Source organism: Motacilla alba, chromosome 2 (genome assembly GCF_015832195.1).
Source record: "Motacilla alba alba isolate MOTALB_02 chromosome 2, Motacilla_alba_V1.0_pri, whole genome shotgun sequence".
NCBI lineage: Eukaryota > Metazoa > Chordata > Aves > Passeriformes > Motacillidae > Motacilla > Motacilla alba.
In genome coordinates, this window is record NC_052017.1 from 1095154 (window position 1) to 1119425 (window position 24272).

Consider the following 24272-nt stretch of genomic DNA (forward strand, 5'->3'; position numbering starts at 1 on the left):
ATTATAAAAATAGTAATTTAAAATATTTTTATATAATGGTGGAACACTGGAACAGCCTTTCCAGAGAATTTGTGGATGCCCCTGGATCCCTGGAAGTGTCCCAGACCAGGTTGGACAGGGCTTGGATCACCCTGGGACAGTGGGAGCTGTCCCTGCCGATTGCAGAAGTGGCACTGGATAATCTTTAAGGCCCCTCCCAAACCCAAATCATTCCATGAATCTCTGATAAAACAGCAAGGGAAAATCCCATATTTCCCATTGTGCTGGAATCCAAACAAGCCATTCCTTTCTGTTTGTTTGCCCAGAGAGCTCCTCCAAACATTTTTTCCCCTGAATTTATGAAAACATTCACAGTATCAACAACTTGGCTTCTCCCTTTGTTTTCCTTTTCTCCCGGTCATTTCTCCAAGGAGATCCAGGCTGAATTCCAAGAAGAAAGCAGAAAATTGGGGGAGTTTGGCCTGTTCATGATAAATCAGTCTCTCCTGAGACACTGGCAACAATATTCCAAAGCACAGAGAGTTCCAAAGGATTCAGTTGGAAAAGCTTATTGAAAACCTCTTGGAATTCTGGTGAAACTGAGTTTGAGGGTTCCGCTGTGCTGTTTGGATCGATCCAGATAGTTCAGGACATGGAACTGGAAAAGCCAAACATTTCTTTCCTTGGAAGAAATAGTAGGATTCATGGCTGATGGAAGTCCCAAGGAATTCATAAACTGTTAAGAAAACGAGGAAATCTCACACATATCCCACATGCCAGAGTGTTTTGGGTCTGTATCCATCATCCAGGCAATGCTGATCCCGTTCATCCCTCAGGGATTTGCCTCTTCCGAATCCAGAGCTGCGTCTCTCATGGATGGAGACGCGGAAGGTGGGAATGGCACTGGAATTCCTCGTGATTTGAGGACACCACTGACCACTTCAGTGCTGGAGAAATGAGACCTGAAGGGAAACAAGGGATCCTGGAGGGATCCCATTGGCTCTTGCCCACCAGGACATCTCTTGGATTAATCCTTCCCCCTTGGAGCATGCGGAAGTTGCAGTCATTCCAGGATGGGAACAAACAAAAACTCTCTTGGATGACATTCCTGAAGAAATGAGACCTGAAGGGAAGCAAGGGATCCCTCCAGGATGCCATTGGCTCTTGTCCACCAGGACGTCTCTTGGATTAATCCTTTCCCGTTGAAGGTTGGAATCTCGGGGCGTGGAAGCAGAAGTCATTCCAAGACGGGAACAAGCAAAAACACTCTTGGATATCATTGCTGCGGGACTTCCCTCTGGAAGGCAGGAAGGCCGATCCCAGAACAATTTGGGAAGGGGCTGTCCCAAGTGCATCCCTCATTTCACTCCTCGACTTCGCTCCCTCACCTGAGCCAAGTCAGAATCCCAGAATCCCAGAGGTGGCTTTGGTAGGAGAGACAAAAGTAGGAGCAGATTTGGGCCATCCCTGCTCAGGGTGCACGGAGAGTCATTCCCTCCTTCCTGCTCCTATCCCACCCCCCTTTTCCCTTCCCATCCTGCTCCTTTCCTTTCCCCCAGCCTCAATCCCCGTTCCAGCCGGAACAGGACACTTTGCATGTGGAGAAGGCATTCAGACCATCTGCGAGGCTCCTTGGCAGCTGCACAAACGCAAACACGGGCTCGAGGTGTTTATCCAGGGGCACGGAATATAAATCAGCCCGGCTCATTCCGGCACCCGGGAGACCACAGTTGGAATAGGCTGTGTGATTGTGGTCACTCCATTACGGGAAGGACATTTGGGGCACTGGAAGCAGGCGGGGAGGAGCGACCGAGAAAAATGAGGCGGCGTTTTGGGATGGGAAGGGGGAGGAATCATTTTGGGATGGGAAGGGAGAGGAATCGTTTTGGGATGGGAAGGGGGAGGAATTGTTTTGGGATAGGAAGGGGGAAAATAATTTGTGGATTGGAAGGGGAAGGAATTGTTTTGGAACAGGAAGGGGGAAAAATCATTTGGAGATAGGGAGAGAATTTGTTTTGGGATTGGAAGGGGGAGGCTTGTTTTGGGATAGGAAGGGGAAGGAATTGTTTTGGGATAGAAAGTGAGAAGAATCGTTTTGGGATAGGAAGGGGAAGGAATTGTTTTGGGATAGAAAGTGAGAAGAATTGTTTTCGGATAGGAAGGGGAAGGAATTGTTTTGGGATAGGAAGGGGGAGAATCATTTGGGGATAGGAAGGGGGAGAATGTTTTGGGATTGGAAGGGGGAGAATTGTTTTGGGATAGGAAGAGAGGAGGAATTGTTTTGGGGTAGGAAGGGGGAGAAATAATTTTGAGATTGGAAGGAGGAGAATTGTTTTGGGATAGGAAGAGGGGAGAAATTATTTTGGGATTGGAAAAGGGAGGAATGGGGGCTTGGAGGGGCAGGAATTTAGTTTGGGGGTTTGCAGATGGATTTCAAACCTGGCTGTGAGGGCAAGGGGGGATGAGGGGCTGCTTTTGGGGCTGTCTTGGTCTACAGGGGGTGTGGCTGGAGGAAGGGGGGGTGTGACCCAGCTGTGTGTGGATCCCATTGTTTGGAGAGAACGGAAGGACGTGAGGGCTGAGATCCTCACCGATGCAACAGAATCAGCCTGGAAGGGACCACAATGGATCACCTGCTCCAGCAGGGCCATCCCAGAGCACAGGGCTCAGGATTACGTCCTGATAGTTCTGGAATATCCCCGGTGAGGGAGATCCCACAGCCTCTCTGCTCAGGGCTGGGCACTGCCCGGGGCAGAAGTTCTGCCTCCTGTGCCGGGAGAATTCCTGGGATCAGTTCCTGCCCGTGGCTCTGGTGCCATCGCTGGGTCCTGGAGCAGAGCCTGGCCCTGCTCTGCCCCTCCCCGCACTCAGGGACACACATGGGGACAGCCAGGGACACTCAGGAGCACACAGGGACGCCCAGGGCTGAGGCCCCTCTCAGCTGGGGCTCCTCTCCAGGCTGAGCAGCCCCAGCTCCCTCAGGCTTTCCTGGGCACCGAGATGCTCCAGAACCTTGCTGAGCTCCATTGGACCCACTCCAGAAGTTCCATGGCCATGGGCAGAGGCATCTTCTGTCTGTCACTGCTCAAAGACCTTTTCTGCTCTTTGCCCAGTGTCTCATGGACAGAACGCCCCTTCCATGCTCAGCCCTGGAGGAAATGGACATTGGAGGGGATGGACACGGGGGCCAGCAGCTGTTCCAGGTCACAACACGTCTTGGCTCACCCCAGTCCCAAGGCCACCAGACAATTCCATGACCCAGCTCCAAAGACACCTTCCTGACCTCACCAGCCAGTTCTGGACACGGCCCATCCACCCCCCAGCTTCCCAACCCAGGAACAGAAACTCAACCTCCATTATCCCATCGGGAACTCCCGACCTGCCACTGCTGCCACATCCCGTTCTTTCCTCATTCCAGCACATCCAGGCCTTCCAAACCCCTCCAGCCTCCCTCTGAGAGGGAAAAATATCACTCACCTCAATCATTAAAACAAGATTGATAATTAGCATTAGAGTTCAGCCACCCTTTGGAATGCTTTCCACCCTTTCTCCGTGTTCCTTTACAAATCTAAACCACAGACCACCTGTGCCTCTCGTAATTCCCAAGATCCATCCCTCCCATGAGTTCCAAACCCTATTTGGCCGCTCTGTGGACATTCCTCAGTAGGACTGGGAGCCCCAGGCCGAAAAAAATCTGCAGGTAGAGGCCACGTCCCACGTTCAGCTCCTTGAAGTCCATCACGGTTCATATCCATGGCTCTGAACTCCCTCACACTCCAGGAGAACAGTCGGGTCTGTGATTCCATCCTCAAAAGTCTCCTGGTCCATAATTCCATATTAGAAGCTCTCCCGGTCCATAATTCCATCCTAGACACTCTCCTGGTCCATAATTCCATCCTAGAAGCTCTCCCGGTCCATAATTCCATCCTAGACACTCTCCTGGTCCATAATTCCATCCTAGAAGCTCTCCCAGTCCATAATTCCATCCTAGACACTCTCCTCGTCCATAATTCCATCCTAGAAGCTCTCCTTGTCCATGTTGACCCCCCAGCTGGTGTCCACTGGGGCAGTGACAGCTTTTCCAAGCTAAAACTGTGCTGGGAATATTTTCACAAGGAATAATTCGGGGTTTTTTTTTGTGGAATTTGGGCCACATCTGCAAGGGCTGAGAACAGAAACTGGGAGAAGATGGAAGTAGCTGGAGCAGTTATGGATTTATGGAGGGCTGGTGTGTTCAGGGCTTAGGCTGCCTCGGTCTCCCTTAATTTCTGAGGTACCTGAGGCTTCTCCCAACCTCTGGGAGCTCCTGGCTTCAGGGGATGATGCTGGACCCTCTGCAGAGGAAACCCGGAGCAGATTTTGGGGTTCCTCAAGGCAAGGGAGAGCCCGGAGTCAGCTCCAGGTCCTTTAGGGACAGTGAAACCAAGCTGGGATGCACAACCCAGGTAAATAGACCCAGATCCCCAACTAAAAATAACACCTTTCCTGGGAAAATAGGTTTATTTATTAAAAAAACAACCCAGTTTGGAGCTGCAACACCTCAGGCTCAGAGAAAGGGTTGGCCATGGCCTTTGCTAATGACAGGGTTGTGCAAAACTCCCTCTTCTTTCCCCACAAAATGTCCCATCTCCTTTTCCAAACCAGGGAAAGACAAGCTTTTAATTCATGCATTAAAAAAAGAGTCAGGTCTGACGGCTCAGGGCTGGGAGTTTCACTTCATCCCCTTCCAGGTTTAACTTTGGGGTGGCATCAGCTGCCCACCAGGGCCGGGATGGAATATTTGTGTCGGGAGAAGAGAAATTTTTGGGTTTCCTGTTCTTTCCCAAAGGCTTTCATCTGGAGACTAAATTTAAGGGAAAAAGGGGGAGGGGGGGAAAAAAAGAGAAAAGGAGGAAACCAAATGCTTGTGGGGGAAGGGTTTTGGGGTTTTTTTGGTTTCGTGTTTTGGGTCTCCAGCCCTCGGTGCCTCAGCCAAAGGTGGAGATGACGCACGAATCCTGATGGGGCTCTTTGGAAGCTCCTGGAGCAGCTCAGCCTCGGCTCCCCATGGCACAGATCCATGTGGGAGCCACATGGATCAGGAGCCAGGGCTCAGAGACACCTGGGAGGTGGCCGGGGGCCAGAGGATCCCTGTGAGCCCTCCAGGAGGAGAGGAGGGACCTCATCCTCACATAAGACAGAATTCCAAACTTTTTAGGGGGTTAAAAAAGGGGAATTTGGAGTTTTTACACATGAACTGTGTCTGAAGAAAGTCTGGAATTTCAGAGGGTTTTAACCTTTTTGTTTCCTAAGATTTTTCTTTGGAATATCAACCCTGTCAGCCAGGACATGTTCCCACTTTCTGGAATGGGGTCAAAGACTCTTTTCCTACGACCCTTGTGGTGAGGAGTTTCCCAGGAGAGATCCCCCTCAAGCTGGGTCAGGAATTTTAAGTGGAAACTTTCTCCTTTCCCAAACATCCGACACCGCTGGGCTGTCGGCAGGGTTGGCCCTCTACTGGAGCTGCTCCAGGATGATCCCAGAGGGATTCTGGCTCTGCAGGAAGATCCCTTCCAGCAGAGCTGAACGTGGATCTTACCCCTCACTACAAACCACTCCCTAAGAAAGGCTGGACAAATCCCATCCTTGGATAACTGTGGGATGTGTTTTCCTGAGGATCTCCCCAAAACTGCTGCCCCTTTATGGGCCTGTCCTTTTCCCTTTGGAATGACAAACCCAGCATGGATTTGACCATGGATCAACTAGAAACCAAATCCAGGATTTGTTTTGCTCCAAGCCAACCCTAGTTTTCCTCAGAAAATTTTGCTTTTAAATCCTATCTGTGAATAGGAGCTGGAGCATCATAACGGTGAAGATTGTTGCCCTTCCCAGATTTTTGTTGCCCTTCCCAGATTTTTCTTTGGGATCTGCAGTGGGGGAAGAGGTAACGGGATGAGATCTTCCCTCTGGATTAGGAAGGCACAGGTCTGGATGTCCCAAAATAGACACCACATCCCAAATTCTTGATCATCCAAGGAGGAAAGCACTGGACCCAGCTGCTTTCCCTGCGTCCAAGGGCATCTGAAATCCTAAAATCTGTAGACGGCAGCTCCTCTGAAAAGTGGGAAGAACTTTTCCAAATTGGAAAACTCTTTGTTAGGACCACAAACTCCTTAAACCATCTCAGGGGCAGTCTGGCAAACCCCTGCCTTGTTTGGGAACTCCCAGAGGGAATTTCTGGGGTGCTAAATGCTAAAAAAACATTCCTTGCAAAAGGTTGAGTGGGAATTCATTCTGCCTTTGGATTAGTACAGATTACTTGGATCTAATTATCTTCTGCTAATGAGTGAAGCCTCCAAAGCCTTGAAATCCATGTGATTCCTCCTCTTGGACTATTTGGGATTGGATTTGCTGTAGAGGATGGAGTCTGAGGAGCTCAGGACAGCTCTTTCCAGGGGCAGGATTTGTGTCCACAGGATTAAACCACCGGATATTGGAAGTTTTCTGTCCCAGTCCCAGACCCAGGTCTCCAACCGGGACCAAAACCACGGGGTCTCCAAATCCTTGGGATCTGCTTCCTTTGCTCTGCCGTTGGGAAGGAGCCCGAAATCCGTCTGTCGATCACATCCCCATCCCTGCCTGCAGCGAAGGGGGATTGATCCCAAATGCTGCCTCGGAAAAGCTGGAAAAGGGAGTGGGATCTGTCCCAGGTGGGCAGCGAGACACCAGCAGGAAATGCCTCTGCACACGTGCTCATTAACGAGGTGTTAATTGGGCACGGGGTGAGGGGACAAAGGAGCAGCAGAGGATGTGGCTTGAGGTTTCCTGATGGAAAACAGGAGGCTGGGAATCAAAGGAAAGCTGGGGTTTTATGGCCCCTTGCTGGCGTTTCCAAAGGCACCGGGAGGGCAGGTGGTGAAGCTGGATTTGGGGGCCTTTCCCACAGCATTCCCTGAGGGAAGGGAGAGCCGAGGTGCAGGGACATCGTGGATTTTCCCATTTTCCAGGGAAATTGAGGGAAGTGGGGCAGGACACCCACCCCGGGGACTGAAGGATCCCTCAGGAATTAACACTTGGGGATGTGAGGGAAGGAGCCAGCGGGGGGTGAGGGCTTTGCTCTCCACATCAGAGAGTTCTCCACAGCTGGCAGTGATTTTCCAGCCCAAAATAGAAAGGAAGTGGAAGGAAGAGGCTCAGCTGAGCTCGGGCCCTTCCGAGGAGAGAGAGTGGGGAAGGAGAAAGGTCTTGGAGCGATGTTTTGTTTTCCCTATCGCTGGTTGCAAAGGATTTTTGGGATTTGGAATAGTGGCTCTCCTCTGGAACAAGTCCAGAGGAGGCCCCAGAGCTGCTGCAGGGCTGGAGCCAGGCTGGGAGAGCTGGGAATGTTCACCTGGAGAGGAGAAGCTCCAGGGAGAGCTCAGAGCCCCTGTCAGGGCCTGAAGGAGCTCCAGCAGAGCTGGAGAGGGACTGGGGACAAGGCCTGGAGGGACAGGACACAGGGAATGGCTCCCACTGCCAGAGGGCAGGGATGGATGGGAGAGTGGGATGGAATTCCTGGCTGGGAGGGTGGGGAGGTGCTGGGATGGAATTCCCAGAGCAGCTGAGGCTGCCCCTGGATCCCTGGCAGTGCCCAAGGCCAGGTTGGAGCTTTGGACAGTGGATAACCTGGTGGTCTAACCCTGGGAGAGTGGGAGGTGTCCCTGCCCATTCCAGAGGGGTGGAACGGGATCTTTGAGGTTCCTCCCAACCCATTCTGGAATTCTGTGATCCCGGCAGAGCTGGTGGTTGGTGCTCTCTCCTGTGCACTGGGTATAACAACCAGGGCTGTAATTCCACAACTTCCGCATCCTCCTGGACCCTCGGAGTTTGGAATTCTAGAGCAGAGCAAGTCTGGGACAGCTTTGCTTTCCAAACCTCCTCCCCATGGACTATCCTGAGAAACCGATTTGCTGGGATGCTCCAAGTGCCTCCTTCCCTCCCTGCTCCCAGCAGGTGGGGCTGAGGGGAAGGGCTGGAAGGAGCAGGGGTGGATCCAGCCCCGGAATTTGGGAGCACTCACCGTGCACCTTGGGCACCTTGGCTTTCAGGTGGCGCTCGCACTTGGCCTTGGCCTTCAGCAGGAGGAAGATCTGCTCCTCCTTGGTGATGACATCGTCGGCATCCACCTGCAGCGAGGGGACAGAGAGGTCAAGCTCCAATTCCAAACCCTCCTCTGCATCCGTAATTTCCTCAGCCTCGCCCTGAGAATCCTGGTTTGCTCTGCAGTTGTGTCCCAAGGAGCAGCTCCTCCATGGAATTCCCATCCATGGAGCCGATCCCATCGTGCACATTCACACGTGGAAGCAGCAGCTTTGGGATGGAGCATCCCAGACTGCAGGGATGAGGCTGCTCTCCAGGAGGAAAACATTCCTGGTAAATAATTTAATGCCAAGGACCCCTCTCCTCTTTGGAATTACAACCTGCGTGCTGCTTCCTCCTCTGCAAGCAGATTTCATCCACAGGTGTCTGGCTCCTGCCTGAATCCCAGGAATGTGTGGAGGGATCTGTCCCAGGCACAACTGGGAGCTGACAGCATCTCCCCACCCTCTGCTCCAGGAGACCTGGAGGGGCTCCAGGAGACCTGGAGAGGGACTGGGGACAAGGCCTAGAGGGACAGGACACAGGGAATGGCTCCCAATGCCAGAGGGCAGGGATGGATGGGAGATTGGGAAGGAATTCCCGGCTGGAATGGAATTCCCAGAGCAGCTGTGGCTGCCCCTGGATTCCTGGAAGTGCCCAAGGCCAGGTTGGAGCACCTTGGGACAGTGGGAGGTGTCCCTGCCCATGGAATGGGATGGGATTGGGATAATCCTTAAGATCCCTCCCAACCAACCCATCCCATGATTCCCTGCACTCCCCAAGCCATCCCTATCCCAAATCCAGGTTCCTTCCCCCCTTTCCAGCCCATCCCCTTTGCCAAGCCAGTAACAGGAACCAGCTGAGGGCAAATTAACTCCCGACACCACCTCCCTCCAAATGACATAACGAGGGTTAATGAATCCCAGCTCCCAAATAAACCAGGATTCGATTTCCCAGTGGGCTCCCAGGGAGAGGAACGGGGGCAACAGACACGCAGCCGTGGAGTTCAATCTGATAAGGGGCCGGGAGTAAAACAGGAGTTGGGTTTTCGTGTCCTTGGAACAAATCCAGGCTGAAAACCCTTCACAAGCGGGAGTCGCTTCCAAACCGCGTCCACGTTAATGGGAGCGATTCCAGCCCTTCCCAGATGTTTGGCCTGTCCACATTTAAGGCACCATCCCTCATTTCAGCTTGGATTGGGAACAGAAAAGCTCGGGGTCAGCTCCCGCTGGCGCTTGGATCCGTACAAAGCCGGAGCGATTCCACCGAAGCTGGAGGAGTTAGGCTGGATTTAGAGGGATGGGACCTCAGGAATTCCAAGGGATTCATCCCAAGCACGCTCAGCCCTCGGCTGCTCTGGCTGTGCTTGGAGGGATGCACAGAAAACACATTTTCATTCCCAGAAATAAAGGGGGAAAGTCTCCAAGAGCTGGGCCTGGAGCTGGGCAGAGACAGAGCTCCGAGCTCAGCTCAGGTTTTATTTCCTAAACCTGCCCTATCCTTAAAAAAAATCCACCAAAACTGATCCCACATTCCCTCCTCTCCTCCCAGAAAATGGTTTAAATGATAAAAAAAAAATCGATTTAGGACCTGACTTTGGGTTTTCCCTTGGTCAAAGGGGTGGAAATGCAAATGTAAATAAATGTATGGATTAAACCAGAGATTTTCACTGAATCCTGGTGTTGGAAGACATCAGTTATCAAAAGCTTTTGGGAAAATTGTGGAATGGTGTTGGATAAATCCCATCAAACATCCAGGGAAAACCAGGCTGAGAGATGGGAGTTTGGGACTTGGCATTCCCTCTGTCCCAACCCCTTGTGCCTCCATGGGGCTGAAAGATCCCCAAGGACTGGGGATTATCCAGCCCTGGAATCCTCAGATCTGGGATCAAGGGACAGCAGGTGGGACAGCACAAACACCCAGAGCTCAAAAACCAGGAGCACCTTTGGATCTTCCAGCTGCTGGAGGAATTTCACCTCCTGGACTGCATGTCTTCCTGATTTTCCTTGGATTTTCCTGCCCTGGATCTCCTGATTTTAAGGCAAAATTAAATCCCCTGCCCCTCTTCCCAGCCTGGCTGTCCAAGGTGAAAAGAATCCATGGGGATATTATCCTTGTGACAATTTCCTGATCCAAGGCTCGTTTGGCTCTGGCTGGGCAAAGCTTTCCCTTGGAAAAGCAATCCCAACACCTGATCCAAAAAAATACTAGGGGACAGCCTTGCTTAAACCCTTTGCGCCAATTTTTTTGAATCTGGAGATTCCCAGGCAGCAAAAGAAGTGGCTTCACTTCCAGGAGTGCCCAGGTGGGGCTTCAGGATTTGGGAATGGGTGGGAAGTGCTGGGAATGAAGCAGCCACTGCTCTGGGGGGGATTTGGATCCCTTTGGAAGGGAGGAAAACAGGGATGGAGGTCCCAGAATGAGATGAGAGGAGGGAAATGAATCCCTAATTTGCAGCATTTGAGATTCAGGAGAGGAGAGCAAGGGCTGAAAAATCCCAACAAATCCCAGCCAGGATCAGACAAATGAGCAAAGCCCAAACCCAGCAGGAGCTGGGAAAATCCAGAGCCTGGATGCAAATCCCGGGGGCAGGAATGTCCTAAACTGCCCCAAAGCTGGGAGGTGGCAGCCCGCAAGTGTCGCCTCTTTTCCTAAACTGGCACCTCCTGGAGTGGGGCTAGGATGGAAAATAGGCCAAAAAAGGGATATTTTCACCAATATCCACGGATTTCCTCTCTTTTTAAGGCCACCTGTGCCATGCTGAGAGTCCCCAGATCCACATAATATCCGGAATTTGCTCAGTTTATTCCATGAACTCCCTGCGCATTCTGCTCAGGACAATGAAAATGGAGAGAAAAGGTACTGGGAATTTTTCACCCCAGTGAATTCCAGTGCCAAAACATCCTCAAGATTCCCATATTCAACAATTCCCTCCTCTTTTATCCAATTCCCACGTGCCTTCACCTTTTTATCCCCAAAAAAGTCTCTCATCCTGGTAAAACCCTTTATCCATCAGAAAGGAATAAATACAGGATATATTTTTCCCAATGATCCCTGCCCTGATGAAAAACTGGGAATATCCAGGGTGGGATTTACCAACCTGAGCTATTCCCTCAGAACTCCTCCTATAGTATTTTCCTGCCCAGAGCAGCTGGAATTTATTCCATCCTCAAACCAGCACCTGAAATAAATTGGATTTGGGATTTCATTTCCCCCCACCCCATTTTTTCCCATTAATTGGGCACTCAGGAGCACTGAGAAGATTTTTGAGGAGGAATTTTTGCTGATGGGAATTCTGGGAGCAAGAGGAACATCCAAGGGAAGGCAGAAATTGTCCCAGATGGGCCCAGCTCCCAAATCCAGCTGTTTTGGAGGAAGAGGTCGAGGTTATCCTGTCCCTGCAGACTTAATCCCTTTAAAAGCTGCCAGCAAATCCCTTTAAATCAGCTTTCCCTAAATTTCCCCAGCAGAAATTCCTGCACTGAGTTCCTTGGCATTCAGTTTATCCGAGGAATAGTTTTATCCTGAGGGATGTTTTTCCCTTTGTTCCTAAAATCCCAGGAGCACCTGGAAGGGATGGAGGCTCCTCTCTGGGCTTCCTGGTTTTCCAACCAAATCCCACCTGCTCCTCTTGATCAACCATCCCCTTCTCTCCTCCCACTTATGGGTTTTGCTGGAAAATAAAAGCTCCTCATGGGGAAAAGATCTGGGAATGTCCCTTTTCCCTCCTTGTCCGGAGAATGCAGAAATGCCAAAGGGAAGGGGGACACAACAACTTTATCCCGAGGCTGTAAAATCCATTGAGATCCCTTTTTCTCCCTCTCCTTGCCCCTCTGGAGTCCGTGGGGTAGGATGAGGATGTCCTCTGGAATTTCCATTCCCTGGCTGATGTCCCGGCCGTGAAAGCGAACCCCCAATGGCCCCGGGGAGCTCCCGCTCATCCTCATTTTGGGCTTCATTTTGGGGAATGACGGGGTCCTTTCTGCGCCACTTCCCTGGCAGCAGCTCAAAAAGCAGCTCCAGGCAAAGGGATTTGTTGGGATTGAGGGCAGGGAATGCTGGGATCTGCTGGGAGAGCGACAGGGAATTGCTGGGAAGGGGAAAGGGGGTGGAGGAGAAAGAAGGGAAAAGGGAAAACATTGCAGTTCTGGAATGGTTTGGGTTGGAAAGGACCTTAAGGATCATCCCATTCCCTGTGCAAGGACATTTTCCACTATCCCAGGGTGCTCCAAGCCCCATCCAGCCTGCCCTTGGACACTTCCAGGGATTGGGAATTCACGAATTGCAGTCAGCGCATGACACTTACCCAGGAGAACTGAGATGTGTGGTGTCTTTCCAGGAACAGGAATTTAGGGACAACATTTGTCAGTCCCAAAGGATTTTGTGTTTTCCACCCCTGGAGCAAAGGAGGTGGGACCCGAGAGGCTGAGCTATGGAAAAAACAACTCCCAAGCAAGGAGAAAATTCCCATAATTTCCTCTCATTCCAATAATTTCCTCTCATTCCCATAATTTCATCTCAAGAGATGTCCTTCCCAGAGGTCGGAGCATGGAGCTGGTGCAGAGGGGTCAGCAGGGGTTGGAATTCTATTCCCGGATCATCAACAACACCCATGGCATTCTGCGCTTCAGGAATGATTGATCCCAACCAAAATGTCTCCGATATTCCCAGGAATCCCATCCTGGTCATCCTGGAGAAGTCCTTGTCCTCTCCAGCCCAACTTTTCAAGCCAAAAGGGACCTGTGGAGGTGACTCCAAGTCTCCTGAAGGTGCAGTGCCAGGATTTGGGATCACCTGTGGCCCCTCTGTGGTCCTGCTCCAGGTAGAAACCTGGAATATCCCTCAAGAGGCAAAACATCCTCAGGATTCACCTGGGAATTCTGAGTGATCTTGTCTTACTGAACTCCAGACATTCAGATCCTGCACACCTCTGTGACCCCAAGCTCCCTAAGGAATTCCATCCGGGAATGTGAAAAGCAGATCCTGCCTCAGTTTCCCACAGGCCCAGAAAAGCTTCTCCCCTTTCCCTGCCTCATCCCTTTGGACTATCTCAAAATTTTTGGTCCTCTGCCTCAGGAGGAGGGGAGGAAGAGATGGATTTGGGAGCAGTGAGCTGGAAACGCAGGAATTTCTCTTCCCCTGGGATTGGGGGCTGCTCTGCCTACACGAGGAATGGGAAAAAAAGCTCCTGCTCCCAAATTCCAGCCTTCCCATGGGTGGATTACCCAAAGGTCTGACTGAAATCCCAATGCAGCCGCTCCAGCCCATGCTGGGATTGATTCCTTTTTTCCCTTATTTTTTTCCCCCATTTCCATGGTTTTTCCTCCTTCCAAAACACCAACCCCTCACCTTCCAGCAGCCCTGACTGGGAATCAACACAGGATCACCCCGTGGCCTCAGGCAGCCCAGGAATTCTGGGAGAGAGGCAAAACCTTGGCATGACTTCCCTGCTGCAGCTTGCAAACCTGGGGCAGCACAAACCCTTTGGGTCAGGATAACCCGCTCCTTTCCCTGGAGCATTTGTTCAGACATCCAGCTGCACCCTAATCCCAGCAATTCCCTTTTCCAGAGGCACAGACCTGCAGCAGCCCTCCCTTCTTCCCTCCCATCGGGAGAAATTGAGCTGGAAGCAAAACTCTCCCTTTGCCATCCTTGATGTCCCTAAAGGGGCTGGGGGGACGATCCCAAGATATTTCTGCTGGAATGGTCAATCCCACATCCCTCCCCACTGCCCCAGCAGGGATTTGGGATTGACTCCTGCCAGCTCACGTCCGCCGGTGGGATGGGACCGCAGGGAGAGGCGGAATCCATGCCCTGGGAATGCTGTGCCAAGGCCGTGGGGCAGCTCTGGGCCACATTCCCACTGCTCCATGTGTGCCAGGAGCCACAGCCGGAGCAGGGAAACCTCGGAGAGCTCCCGGTGCCAACAGCTGCTCCCTCGGGATCATCATCCGTGTGGGCAGCACCACCAGGACTGAGGGCACGTCCCAGGAGACACTGGGGACAGCAGGGACACGATCCAGAATGGATTGGGCAGGGAATTGTCCCTCAGGATGGAAGCTGCCGTGGTGGGGTGGGGCTGTGCCCATCCATTTCCACCACTGAGCTCCATATCCCGGAGATCTGGAGGTTAGGGCAGGAAAAGAAGGATTTCCAGAGTGGGAGGATGTCACCTGGCCTGGATGTCACCCCAGCAAGGCTGATGTCACAGAGGCTGCTCCCTGGCCCAGGTTGGAGCATCGCTGCAGCCACGGGAAGGATCCCGGGTCTGGATCTTATCCAGGGCAGGAATCCCGGGAATCACTTTTGGGAGAGGGGCTGCGGGTTTGCATCAGAGAATCCAAACATCCGGCACCAGCATGGGATGGTTTGGGTTGGAAGGGACCTCAAGGATCATCCAGTGCCACCCCAGCCATGGGCAGGGACAATTCCCACTGTCCCAGGATGCTCCAAGCCCCCGTGTCCAACCTGGCCCTGGACACTTCCTGTCTCTTCATATTCCCCCTCTGACTCCAGCTCCTGGTTTCCATCCCTCTCTTGGAATAACAAATTCCTTAGTTGGGTCAGTCCCTGAAGGTTTCTTATTTTTGCCTCCCTGTTGGATTTGTGTGGAAAATCCCCTGGATTTTTCCCTGTGAGACACGAGGCTGCAGGTGGTGATGCCTTTGCTCTGTGAGTCAGTGCTCCCCCAATCCATCGGTGACCCAAATTCCAGACTGTCCATAAACACAGGGAAAACCAGGCTCAGACAGATCTCCATGAAAAACATGGAATAAACGAGTGGGAGAAGGGAGATTATCAGAGGAAATAACACATCCTACTGCTTTATCATGGAATCAGGGAATGGTTTGGGTTGGAAAGGACCTTAAGGATGATCCCAGTCCCACCCCTGCCACGCAGGGACACCTTCCACTATCCCAGGTTGCTCCAGGCCCCAGTGTCTAACCTTGGACACTTCCAGGGATCCAGGGGCAGCCACAGCTTCTCTGGGAATTCCATCCCAGCTCCTCACCACCCTCCCAGCCAGGAATTCCTTCCCGATATCCCACCTAACCCTTCCTCTATCCCGTCCACACTTGCCTTCCCAGTTGCAACTCGGTTTGGAACCAAATAAAACAGGCCAGGCAAGTCCATGTGGCCCAAAGCCTTTTTTAAATCCCATTTTGGGAGGATCTGGCTGATCCGTGCAGATCCCACTGGAGCTGGACACCTTGGGCCGTGTCCGTGCCAGCCCCGATCTGCTCAAAATATCTGGGATTTGTATTCCTGAGGGGATGAGTTACGGCTGGGGAACCCCTCTGGCTCTGGAGCAGCACCCAGACTCGTGGGCTGCCCCATTCCTTCATCCCAGACTATTCCTGGGCATGGCATAAGCCCCATGCCTGCTCTCTGCTGGGCCGGGGCCACGCGCCGCCGGAGGCCGGAGCAGTTTGATCCCGAGTGAAATCCCGAGCGGATCCAGGCGGTGTTTGGTTTGTTGGAGCCGGCGGTGCCTGCAGTGCCAGGAGTGATTTATCTCCTCCTAACCCAGACACGTAAACAGGGCCATGAATCATTCCTTAAATCATTCCCTAAAAGTGCCTCTTTTCCCTGGGAGGCTGTAAAGGGAGTCTGGGATGAGCTCACAGGGAGCGGCTCCGCCACCCAAAGGGGCTCGAGCCTTCCTCCCGCTCCTCTGCACCCTCCTCTCCACGGGCCTTTCCCAGAACTGCTGTTCCCGATGCCAATCCCGGGCTTTGCCCTGTTAACTCGGGCTTTATAAAGTCAACAGCCCGGCTTAGGCAGGGACAGATGTTCCTGATAAGCCACGGCCTCCTTAAAAGTGTTGCAACCGAGTTTTCCTTCCAAGTGCTCCCTGCCGGAGCCAGAGCTTTGTGGTGGGGAATCATGGATCACCTGGCTGGGGCTGGGATTTATTTCCTGCTGCTGCTGCTTTCCCTTAAAAAAGCCACTTATTAATCACCAGCTTCTCCTGCGAATGGTGGGGACCCCCCACTTGAGATTCCATCACCTTTTCCAGGATGAAGGATGTGCTGATCCCTCCAGCACAGCCAAAAATTCCCGGCTACCCGTGACCTTTTCAGCACGGACAGAGGCAGATCCTCATGATTTATGGGAAGGAAAAAAACCCCAACAACCCCACACTAAAAATATCTCCCTGTGTTTCACTGTCCCAGCTGGAAGCTTTTCCAGAAGTTCCCCTTGGATTCCAAAACAAGGCCCGTGCCCATCCACAAGCCCGTAAAACAAGTAATGAGTTTTTGTCCGGATGAAAACAGACTTTTTTTGGGATGAGGTTGGTGCAGGGATTCCAACAAACAGTGCTCACATCCTGCTTTGGAGCCTCCACCTGGCTGTCAACAAGAAACAGAGGGGGAAAAAATTCCATTGGAATCACGGGGATGTCGGGGAGCTGCGAGAAGGTGAGACTGGAGCAGGACTCGAGGGATGCCCCATCCCTGGAAGTGCCCAAGGATAAAACTTGGATCAACTTGGCACAGTGGCAGTTTCCTCACTCTGGAATTCCCTGACTCTGGAATTCTGTGACTCTGGGATCAGGATGACATGAAAATACTGGGAAAGGAAAACCTGAGCTGGGCAGGTGCCTCCTGCACTTTCCCCCTGCAGGCAAACTGGGATTTTCCATCAGAAAACCAGAGAAGGAAAACTGGAAATCAGAGGCGAAAGGAATGAGTTTTTATGGCTCTGGAAATCTCCCAGCTCTGCCATCAGGGAATATTCTTAATTGTGACTATTCCTGATTGGGATTTTTGGACACAGCTGTGAAGATGCTGCCAGGAGCTCTGGGTGTGTGCTGGAAAAGGCCATTCCCTATTATTATTTTTAACAAGATGCATTTAAGTAGTCCCCACCAGCCTAAGACCTCGTTCTCCCTGGGTCTGGCTTAAATGCTGATTCCCTGAGCTGAGCCTTCCCAACCAGCCCCAGGTGACCTCCCCAAATTTTGGGGTCACCCCGTTCCCCTCCCTGCACTGCCCATCCGCAACATCCTGTGATCCCAACTTTCCACCTCTGCCCGTGTTGTTTGGACTTTAGGCCAGGCTATCCCAGCTCTGACACCAAAGCTGAGGCCACCTGGTCCTGCTGGGCTTTCCTGGTCGCCGCTGAGCTTGGTTCATCCCGCTTTTCTCAGACATCAGGGATACCCTGACAATGGGATTTCTCCCCAGGGTCATCCCATCACTGAGAGGAGAATCCTTCCCACCACTTCCCACTGCAGATCTGGGCGTGTCCCGCAATCCATTGGTCATTCCCAGAACAAGCTGAGCCTGATTTAGTCACCCCAGGCCTGGCTGAACTTGGGCTGGCTGTCCCACATCAGGGAATTAATCAGGGAATGGTTTGGGATGGAAGGGAACTTGAGGGTCACCCATTCCCACCCCTGCCGTGGGCAGGGACACCTCCCACTATCCCAGAGTGGTCCAAATCCCAATGTCCAACCTGGCCTTGGACACTTCCAGGGATGCAGGGGCAGCTACAGCTTCTCTGGGAATTCTATCCCAGCCCCTCCCCACCCTCCCAGCCAGGAATTCCTTCCCCAAATCCAATCTCAGTGCAATCTCCTTCACCTTAAAACCAAGGGGAAAAGGATATTTAAGCCTCACATTCCCAGGCCTGGCTCATAAAAACCCAACATCCATTGGCGTCTTCCCTTCGTGCCCCTCATCCCAGAGCTGGGAAGGGCAGGGCTGCATTTTTTTTCCCAGCCCTCGGTGCTATTTTCCAATCCCTATCACAGCGGGAATGGCGCAAATTCTCCCAGCATCCCCAGCCCCTCCGAGACACGGCAAAAAGACCTGGAATTTCGGCCGGTGGAAATCGAGCCTCCCCGCTGACGTCAGCTGGGGAAGGATCCCTTACTGAGACCCCAGCCGAGAATCCCACAGCCACAATCCGGGGTTTGTATCCAGGAATATCCCGACGGAGCTGGCTCTCAGCACGTGCGGATATCGCGTTACGGGTGCCGCGGTTAGAAACGCTTGGAGCGGCACCGGGAATTTCGGGGCACACCCAGGCCCGTGACTTTGGGATGATGAATTTACTCCTGTCTGGGCCTTAAATTTAGCACAGACTCCTCTCCATCCAAAAAAAAAAAAAAAAAAAAGATTGGATGCCTCCTGAAAAGGAGATGGGGATCTCATCCGTGAGAAATGGGCTTTGTTCTGGAATAACGGCGGGAATTCCGTCTGGAGTTTTGTATCTAGGAATAGTTCATGCCAGCAAATCCGTGAGTAAACAATGGATGCAGGGAATTCCAGTTTGTCCCAGCCTGGACTCTGGATGCCTCGCTGGGTAATAAAACCCAGGGCAAGTTTGAACTTCAAGCTCTCAAGGTCACCAACGGTTCCATTTCTCTCCCCTCTCTCCCGGGGGATTTTCCAGACTCTGACCAGCTTCAGCAGCTCAGCTAAAAATCAGATTGATTCCAAGTTCTCCAATATATTCCAAGCTTTTGGAAAGTTGGAGTTGCAAGGGAGGATCATGGCACGGTCAGGGCTGGAAGGGACCCTGCAGATGATCCATGTCCAGCCCCAGATGTGCACGAACACAAAATGAAATAAATCAAATTTCCCTAGAGAGTTCAATTTAAAAAACTCCAATTTTGGGCTGATTAAAGACTCCTCAGGAGTCTGGTTTTTATTCAGGAGTCGGAGGTTGGAAAATAAACATGGATGAGGAGAGGGAGGGATGTTACACCACACATTTTTACCATGGAGCTTCTTCCGTATCTCCTGAAATGTGGAGTTTGGCCCCTTTGGAGCCAGGAATGGGGTTGGAAAAGCCCAGCTGGGCTCAGCTGACCCTGGGCCTGCTTTCCTTGGGAGAATTCCCACTGCTGTCCCCTGTCACCGCCATGGGACACTGGGCCCTGCAGTGGCGGCCTCCCGACTCCCACAGCAGCTGCTCCCAGTGGGTGACGAATCCCGACTGGAAGCAGCGAGCACGGAAAGAGGGCTTGGAAAGGAGAAGGGAAATGTGGCCTCTGGCACCTGGAGTCAGAGAGCCCGAAAGAAAGAGCTGCAACGGGAAACCCCTTCTGTTAACACAGCCCCAGACAGCATCCACAGGGCTTTAGTCCTGAGCCTTCCTCTAAGCCAGGCTTAGGGAAGCAGATGGAGGAGGGACGAAAGGAAAAGGCAGGGAGGGGAAGGAGCTCAGGTTTCCCGGGACACAGGAGCTGGCTCAGGGTCTTGGTGGGTTCACAGCAGACCTGAGGGAAGCCCCTCCACGCCTTTGCCCACCCCGGGCACAAACGGATCTCTTCCAAAGGGAATTCAGATGGAAAACGGGTTGCAGCATTCCCTCTAGGCACGGATCCAAGAGCACTTTGCTTCCCCATACCAAATCTGATGGGATTCAATCCGTGCTGATGGATTTGGGCTTCTCTTGGAAGTTCACAGCCAGGAGATCACTGCTCCTCATGGCTTCAGCCCATCTGGGTGGAATTCCTGTGGCTAAGGAGCAGCTCCCTGTGCCGGGAGAAATCCTGAGGCACTTGGGAAGAGTTTCTGGACATTTGGAAATGGCAGAAAAGCGACTCTGGAGTTCTGGGGATGGGGGAGGAATTTTGGATCATGGTGTGCAGCACATCCACAGGAGGTGGAGATGTGTGCTCCAACGCCCTGAGGAACCAGGCAGGATTTCCTGGTTGGGAACACAATATTCCAGAGTAAATTGGGATTTGGGCTTTAATTCCAAGCCATGGAGATCCAGGGGTTTGGTTTCTTTTCCAAAACACCACGGCCACAGCTCCGACTGCTCTGATCTCACCTCACCTCCCACGGCACCGAAATCGGGAGCAGAGTTTGTGGCAGCCCCTGCTCACCACGAAGGGCAGGGATGGGCTCTGTGGGATGAGTCAGCCCAGCCCAAGCCACGGCTCCTCTTGGAAAAGCCCACACTGGCTGCTGGGAAAAGCTGGATTTGAGCAGGACCTGAGAAGTTGCGGCTGTCTCATCCCTGGGATTGATCAAAGCCAGGCTGGACGGGGTTTGGAGCAGCCTGGGATAGTGGGAGGTGTCCCTGCCCTTGGAATGGGGTGGAATTCCTGAATAAAAACCAGAATCCTGAGGAGTCTTTAATCAGTCCAAAATTGGCATTTTTAAATTTAATTCCCTAAGGAAATTGGATTTATTTCATTAAGGTCCTTTCCAACCCAAATCATTCTGGGATTCTCCAAATCCTGATGGATTTCTCCCTAAGGGCAGGTGTGAACTTTCCTCTTCATCTTTCTGCTGGAATTTGGGGTCAAACCCCAGAATTTCTATAAAAACACTGACAAAATCATCCCTGGCCAGTTCAGCCTGGAATTCCTGCCTAGATTAGGAAGAAATCCTCAAGGACACTCTGGAGGCATCCACACATTTTGAGTTTGGCTTTTCTCGTGACAGGAACAAACCAAAACAACCTCCCAGTCTCCTTCGTGTCCCAAATAAACCCGACTGCTCCCTCTGCACCTCTGCCAGGCCCAGATCCTGCTTTTCCACACCTTTTCCAAAGGTTTCTGGAGAAGATTCCCAGTGCCATCCCCGCATGCTGTTTGGAATGCCATCTCTTCCCTTTCCCCCCACAGCATCTCCTAGGGATCTCCAAAGGTTCAGAGAACTTGGAATGGTGGATGTGGCAGGGATTTGGAGTTTGGAGCAAGAGGATTGAGCTGCCCTGGTGGGATTTTATTCCAAAGGTTGCCTTTGGTTCCCTTGTGCCAGGACAGAACAGTGAGGGTCTCGCTGGATTCTGGGAATATTTCCTGTGGAGCCAGAGGAATTCCAGCCCAAAGCTGGTCCCTGAGCTTTGAAGGACAGCATCCCCTGGAGCTGCAGAACCTCGGAACTTTGCCCAAGGCTTGGGCAGGACAGGGAGCTCAGAACTACCCTGGAGCAAAAAATCCCAGGCTGAGACAATCTCTGAGTGGTTTTCTTGGGAAAGAGGGAGAACCCACATTTGGGAGCCACAATTCCATCCCCAGACAGTGATCCCAGAGGCGATCATCGCAAAATTCCCAGAATTCCCAGAATGACCAGGTTGGAAGAGACCTGCAAGATCATCGAGTCCAACCCAGCCCCAACAGCTCAACTCAACCCTGGCACCCAGTGCCACATCCAGGCTTTGTTAAACACACCCAGGGATGGTGACTCCACCACCTCCCCGGGCAGCCATTCCAGAACTTTATCACTCTTCCTGGGAAAAGCTTTTCCCTGCTCTCCAGCCTGTATTTCCCCTGGTGCAGCTCGAGGCTGTGTGCTCTGGTTGTGTCAGCGCTGCCTGGAGAAAGAGCCCAGCCCCAGCTGAGCACAGGCACCTTTCAGGAGCTGCAGAGAGCGATGAGGGCAGCCCTGAGTCTCCTTTTCTCCAGGCTGAGCACCCCCAGCTCCCTCAGGGGTTGCTCTCAGGGTTTGTGTTGCCAGCCCCTCTCCAGCCTCGCTGCCTCCTCTGGCCGCGCTCGAGCGTCTCAACGTCCTTCCCAAGCTGAGGGGCCAGAGCTGGGCACAGCACTCGAGGAGTGACCCCACAGTGCCCAGGGCAGGGGCAGAGTGCCCTCCCTGCTCCCATCCCATCCCATCCCATCCCATCCCATCCCATCCCATCCCTTCCCATCCCATCCCATCCCTGAGCAGCCCCAGGCAGTGGAAGGGATTGTCCAGTCCCTGAGACACAGGGATGTCTCCATGGCAGGACACAGGAAATAGGGTGGGAAGGAAAGTTTTGGTGGGAGAGGAGAGCAGGGATGAAGAAAACTGGGAGAAGCTGGCGGAGCCATAAAGCTGGGAAAGGGATGAAGTCGAAGTTCAGCAGATCCTTTGCAGCTCGGGAGAACGTTTAGGAACATTTAGGAACCAGAATCTCTCCTCTGGCACAGATTCTTGGGATGAACGCGAGCATTTTCCAACTGCAAACTCCCTGGAATAAAACCAGCCCTGTGGCTGGAACGGAGGAGATTTGGGAATCCAAATCAGGACGAGATGTGGAACGGGGAAAGAGATAAATAAAGAAAAGGAGCAGCCAAATCAGCAAGGAAAGTTTGGGACTGGGTTTGACCCCACACCCTGACTCTGGAGTATCCCAATGTCCCAGGAAGGCAAAGGATCCCAACCCTGCACTTTTCCCAATTGGAAACAAATGGACGCCGTCCCTTTTCCATTCCCTGGTTTTACAACAGTTTGGAATTAGGCTGATGAGGAGTTTCCTTGCCAGCTCTGTCTATCTTGGGCTAATTGCAGAGAGAAAATTATGGGAAAATTAAGCTAATTGTGGGATAAAACCTATGGAACCACAGCATTCCTGCTCTGGGCTAATTACAGAGACCCTGCTAATTGTGGGATAAAACCTATGGAACCACAGCATTCCTGCCCTGGAATTCCAGAGGGAATTGTATGGGGGAATCCAGACTGCTGCTCACGCCATCTCTCCCCTCCCTGGGTGGTTCTGCTCCTGAGAGGAAAATGAAAGGAGAAGGGACCAGGCAGGAGTCAGCATTCCAGGCTCTGGAGAAGAGCCAGGGGCTGAGCCTGGCTGAGGGAGTGCGCAACCAAGAGCTGGAGGGGGAGAATCCAGGGATTTGGGAAAGCCAAGGCAAAGTGAGGAGCAGCAGGGCTGGCTCTCCTTGGTGGAGAAGGGATAGGGAAGTGTGGAACCCGAGAGCACCAGGAATATTTCTCTGTCTGCTCTGGGGTGCCCTGACCCCCAGGGCAGCACTGACTCTGACCCTCATCCATGGAGAAAGTTTCCCAGACTTCAAGATAGACTGGAATCCACAGAAGTGTGAAATGGATTATGGAGAGAACTGTGGGTGCGTCACTGGGTGAGAAATTGAGGTTTTGGGATTTTTAGTGTGTTGTGGATGGAAGCAAGCTGGAGGGCACAGGGTGTCCTCCTGGGTTTCTTCTTCATGCTTCTTCTCCCTCCTTCTCCATGGGTTTGGGTGGCATTTTGTAATGGGGCAGAAAAGTCCACATTGCTCTGTGGGATCAGTTCTTGGGTTAAAAGGGAAAAGAATCCAGGTGTCAGCTCTTAATTGGATAGTTCAGTCTGAAAAGGCCCTGGAACAAGAGATTGTTGGCCATTTTGTGCCTTCTAATGCAAAGCTGCTGAACTCACAGCTGATAAGCTGTTTCACTGATAAGAAATAACCAACCCTGAGTCTGAACACGAACTCCTGTCTCAAGTGCCTTCAATCCAGACCCAGAGAAACCCGCAGCTGGAACCGCCACAGGGAAGGTGTTGGATTCTTTGCTTGGATGGGGTTTGGAGCGGCCTGGGATGGTGGGAGCTGTCCCTGCCCATGGCACGGGGCTGGAATGGGATGGGTTTTAAAGTGCTTCCATCCCAAACCATTCCAGGATTCCATGGAACTGGGACATGGCTCCACTCTGGAAACGGGATCCAGGGAGCTCCTGGTAAATGATCCCGGGACAGAGGGATGGCTGGGAAACACTGGGAGCCTTCCCAAAATCCCTAGAGATGGGGCCCTGAAATGACAGCAGGGGAAGGATGACTCCCAACAATTCTATTGTTGCTCTTCCCAAGAACTTGGGAATATCCTCTGTGGAATTAGGGCCTCGGGCTGAGCAGACTTTTCATGGAATCACAGAATCTGAGACTGGTTTGGGTTGGAAGAGACCTTAAAGCTCATCTTGTCCCAGGAACACTTCCACTGTCCCAGGCTGCTCCAAGCCCTGTCCAGCCTGGTCTTGGACACTTCCAGGGATCCAGGGGCAGCCCCGGCTGCTCTGGGAATTCCATCCCAGCCCCTCCCCACATTCCCAGCCAGGAATTCCTTCCCAGTATCCCAAATAAATCTCCCCTTTTCCGGTCTGAAAGTGCTGCTCCTTGTCCTGTCCTTGCAGGGCAATCCCTCCTGGATCAGCTCCAGGACCATTCCCAAGGATCTCCCCAGGCTTGGCTCCTCCACATCCCCCAGTTCATCCCAGTATCCAGGAGCTGAGGAGCCTGGAGGCGCTGCCGGTGGTGCCAGAGCTGCTCCGGAGCTCCCGGGATGGGAACAGCCGTGATCCCACCCGTGCTCCCTCTCTTTTGGACAAGAGACCATTCCCGCACAGCAGAGGGATGCAGGAATTCTCCGGGATGCAGGAATTTTCCGGGATGCAGGAATTTTCCCGGCTCCAATAAACTCAGCGGGAAGCTCCGAGACGTTTGCTGCCATCTACGGCCAA

At 52.5% G+C, this 24272-nt stretch overlaps 1 protein-coding gene across 1 annotated transcript in view; it reads right to left on the reverse strand.

Moving 5' to 3' along the window:
- Nucleotides 1-24272, reverse strand: part of PTH1R (parathyroid hormone 1 receptor) — a 73837-nt gene that overhangs the window by 40949 nt on the left and 8616 nt on the right. Inside the window, exon 2 of the mRNA XM_038128243.1 lies at nt 8018-8123. Coding sequence (XP_037984171.1) covers nt 8018-8123 — 106 coding nt within the window. The remainder of the gene's footprint in view (nt 1-8017; nt 8124-24272) is intronic.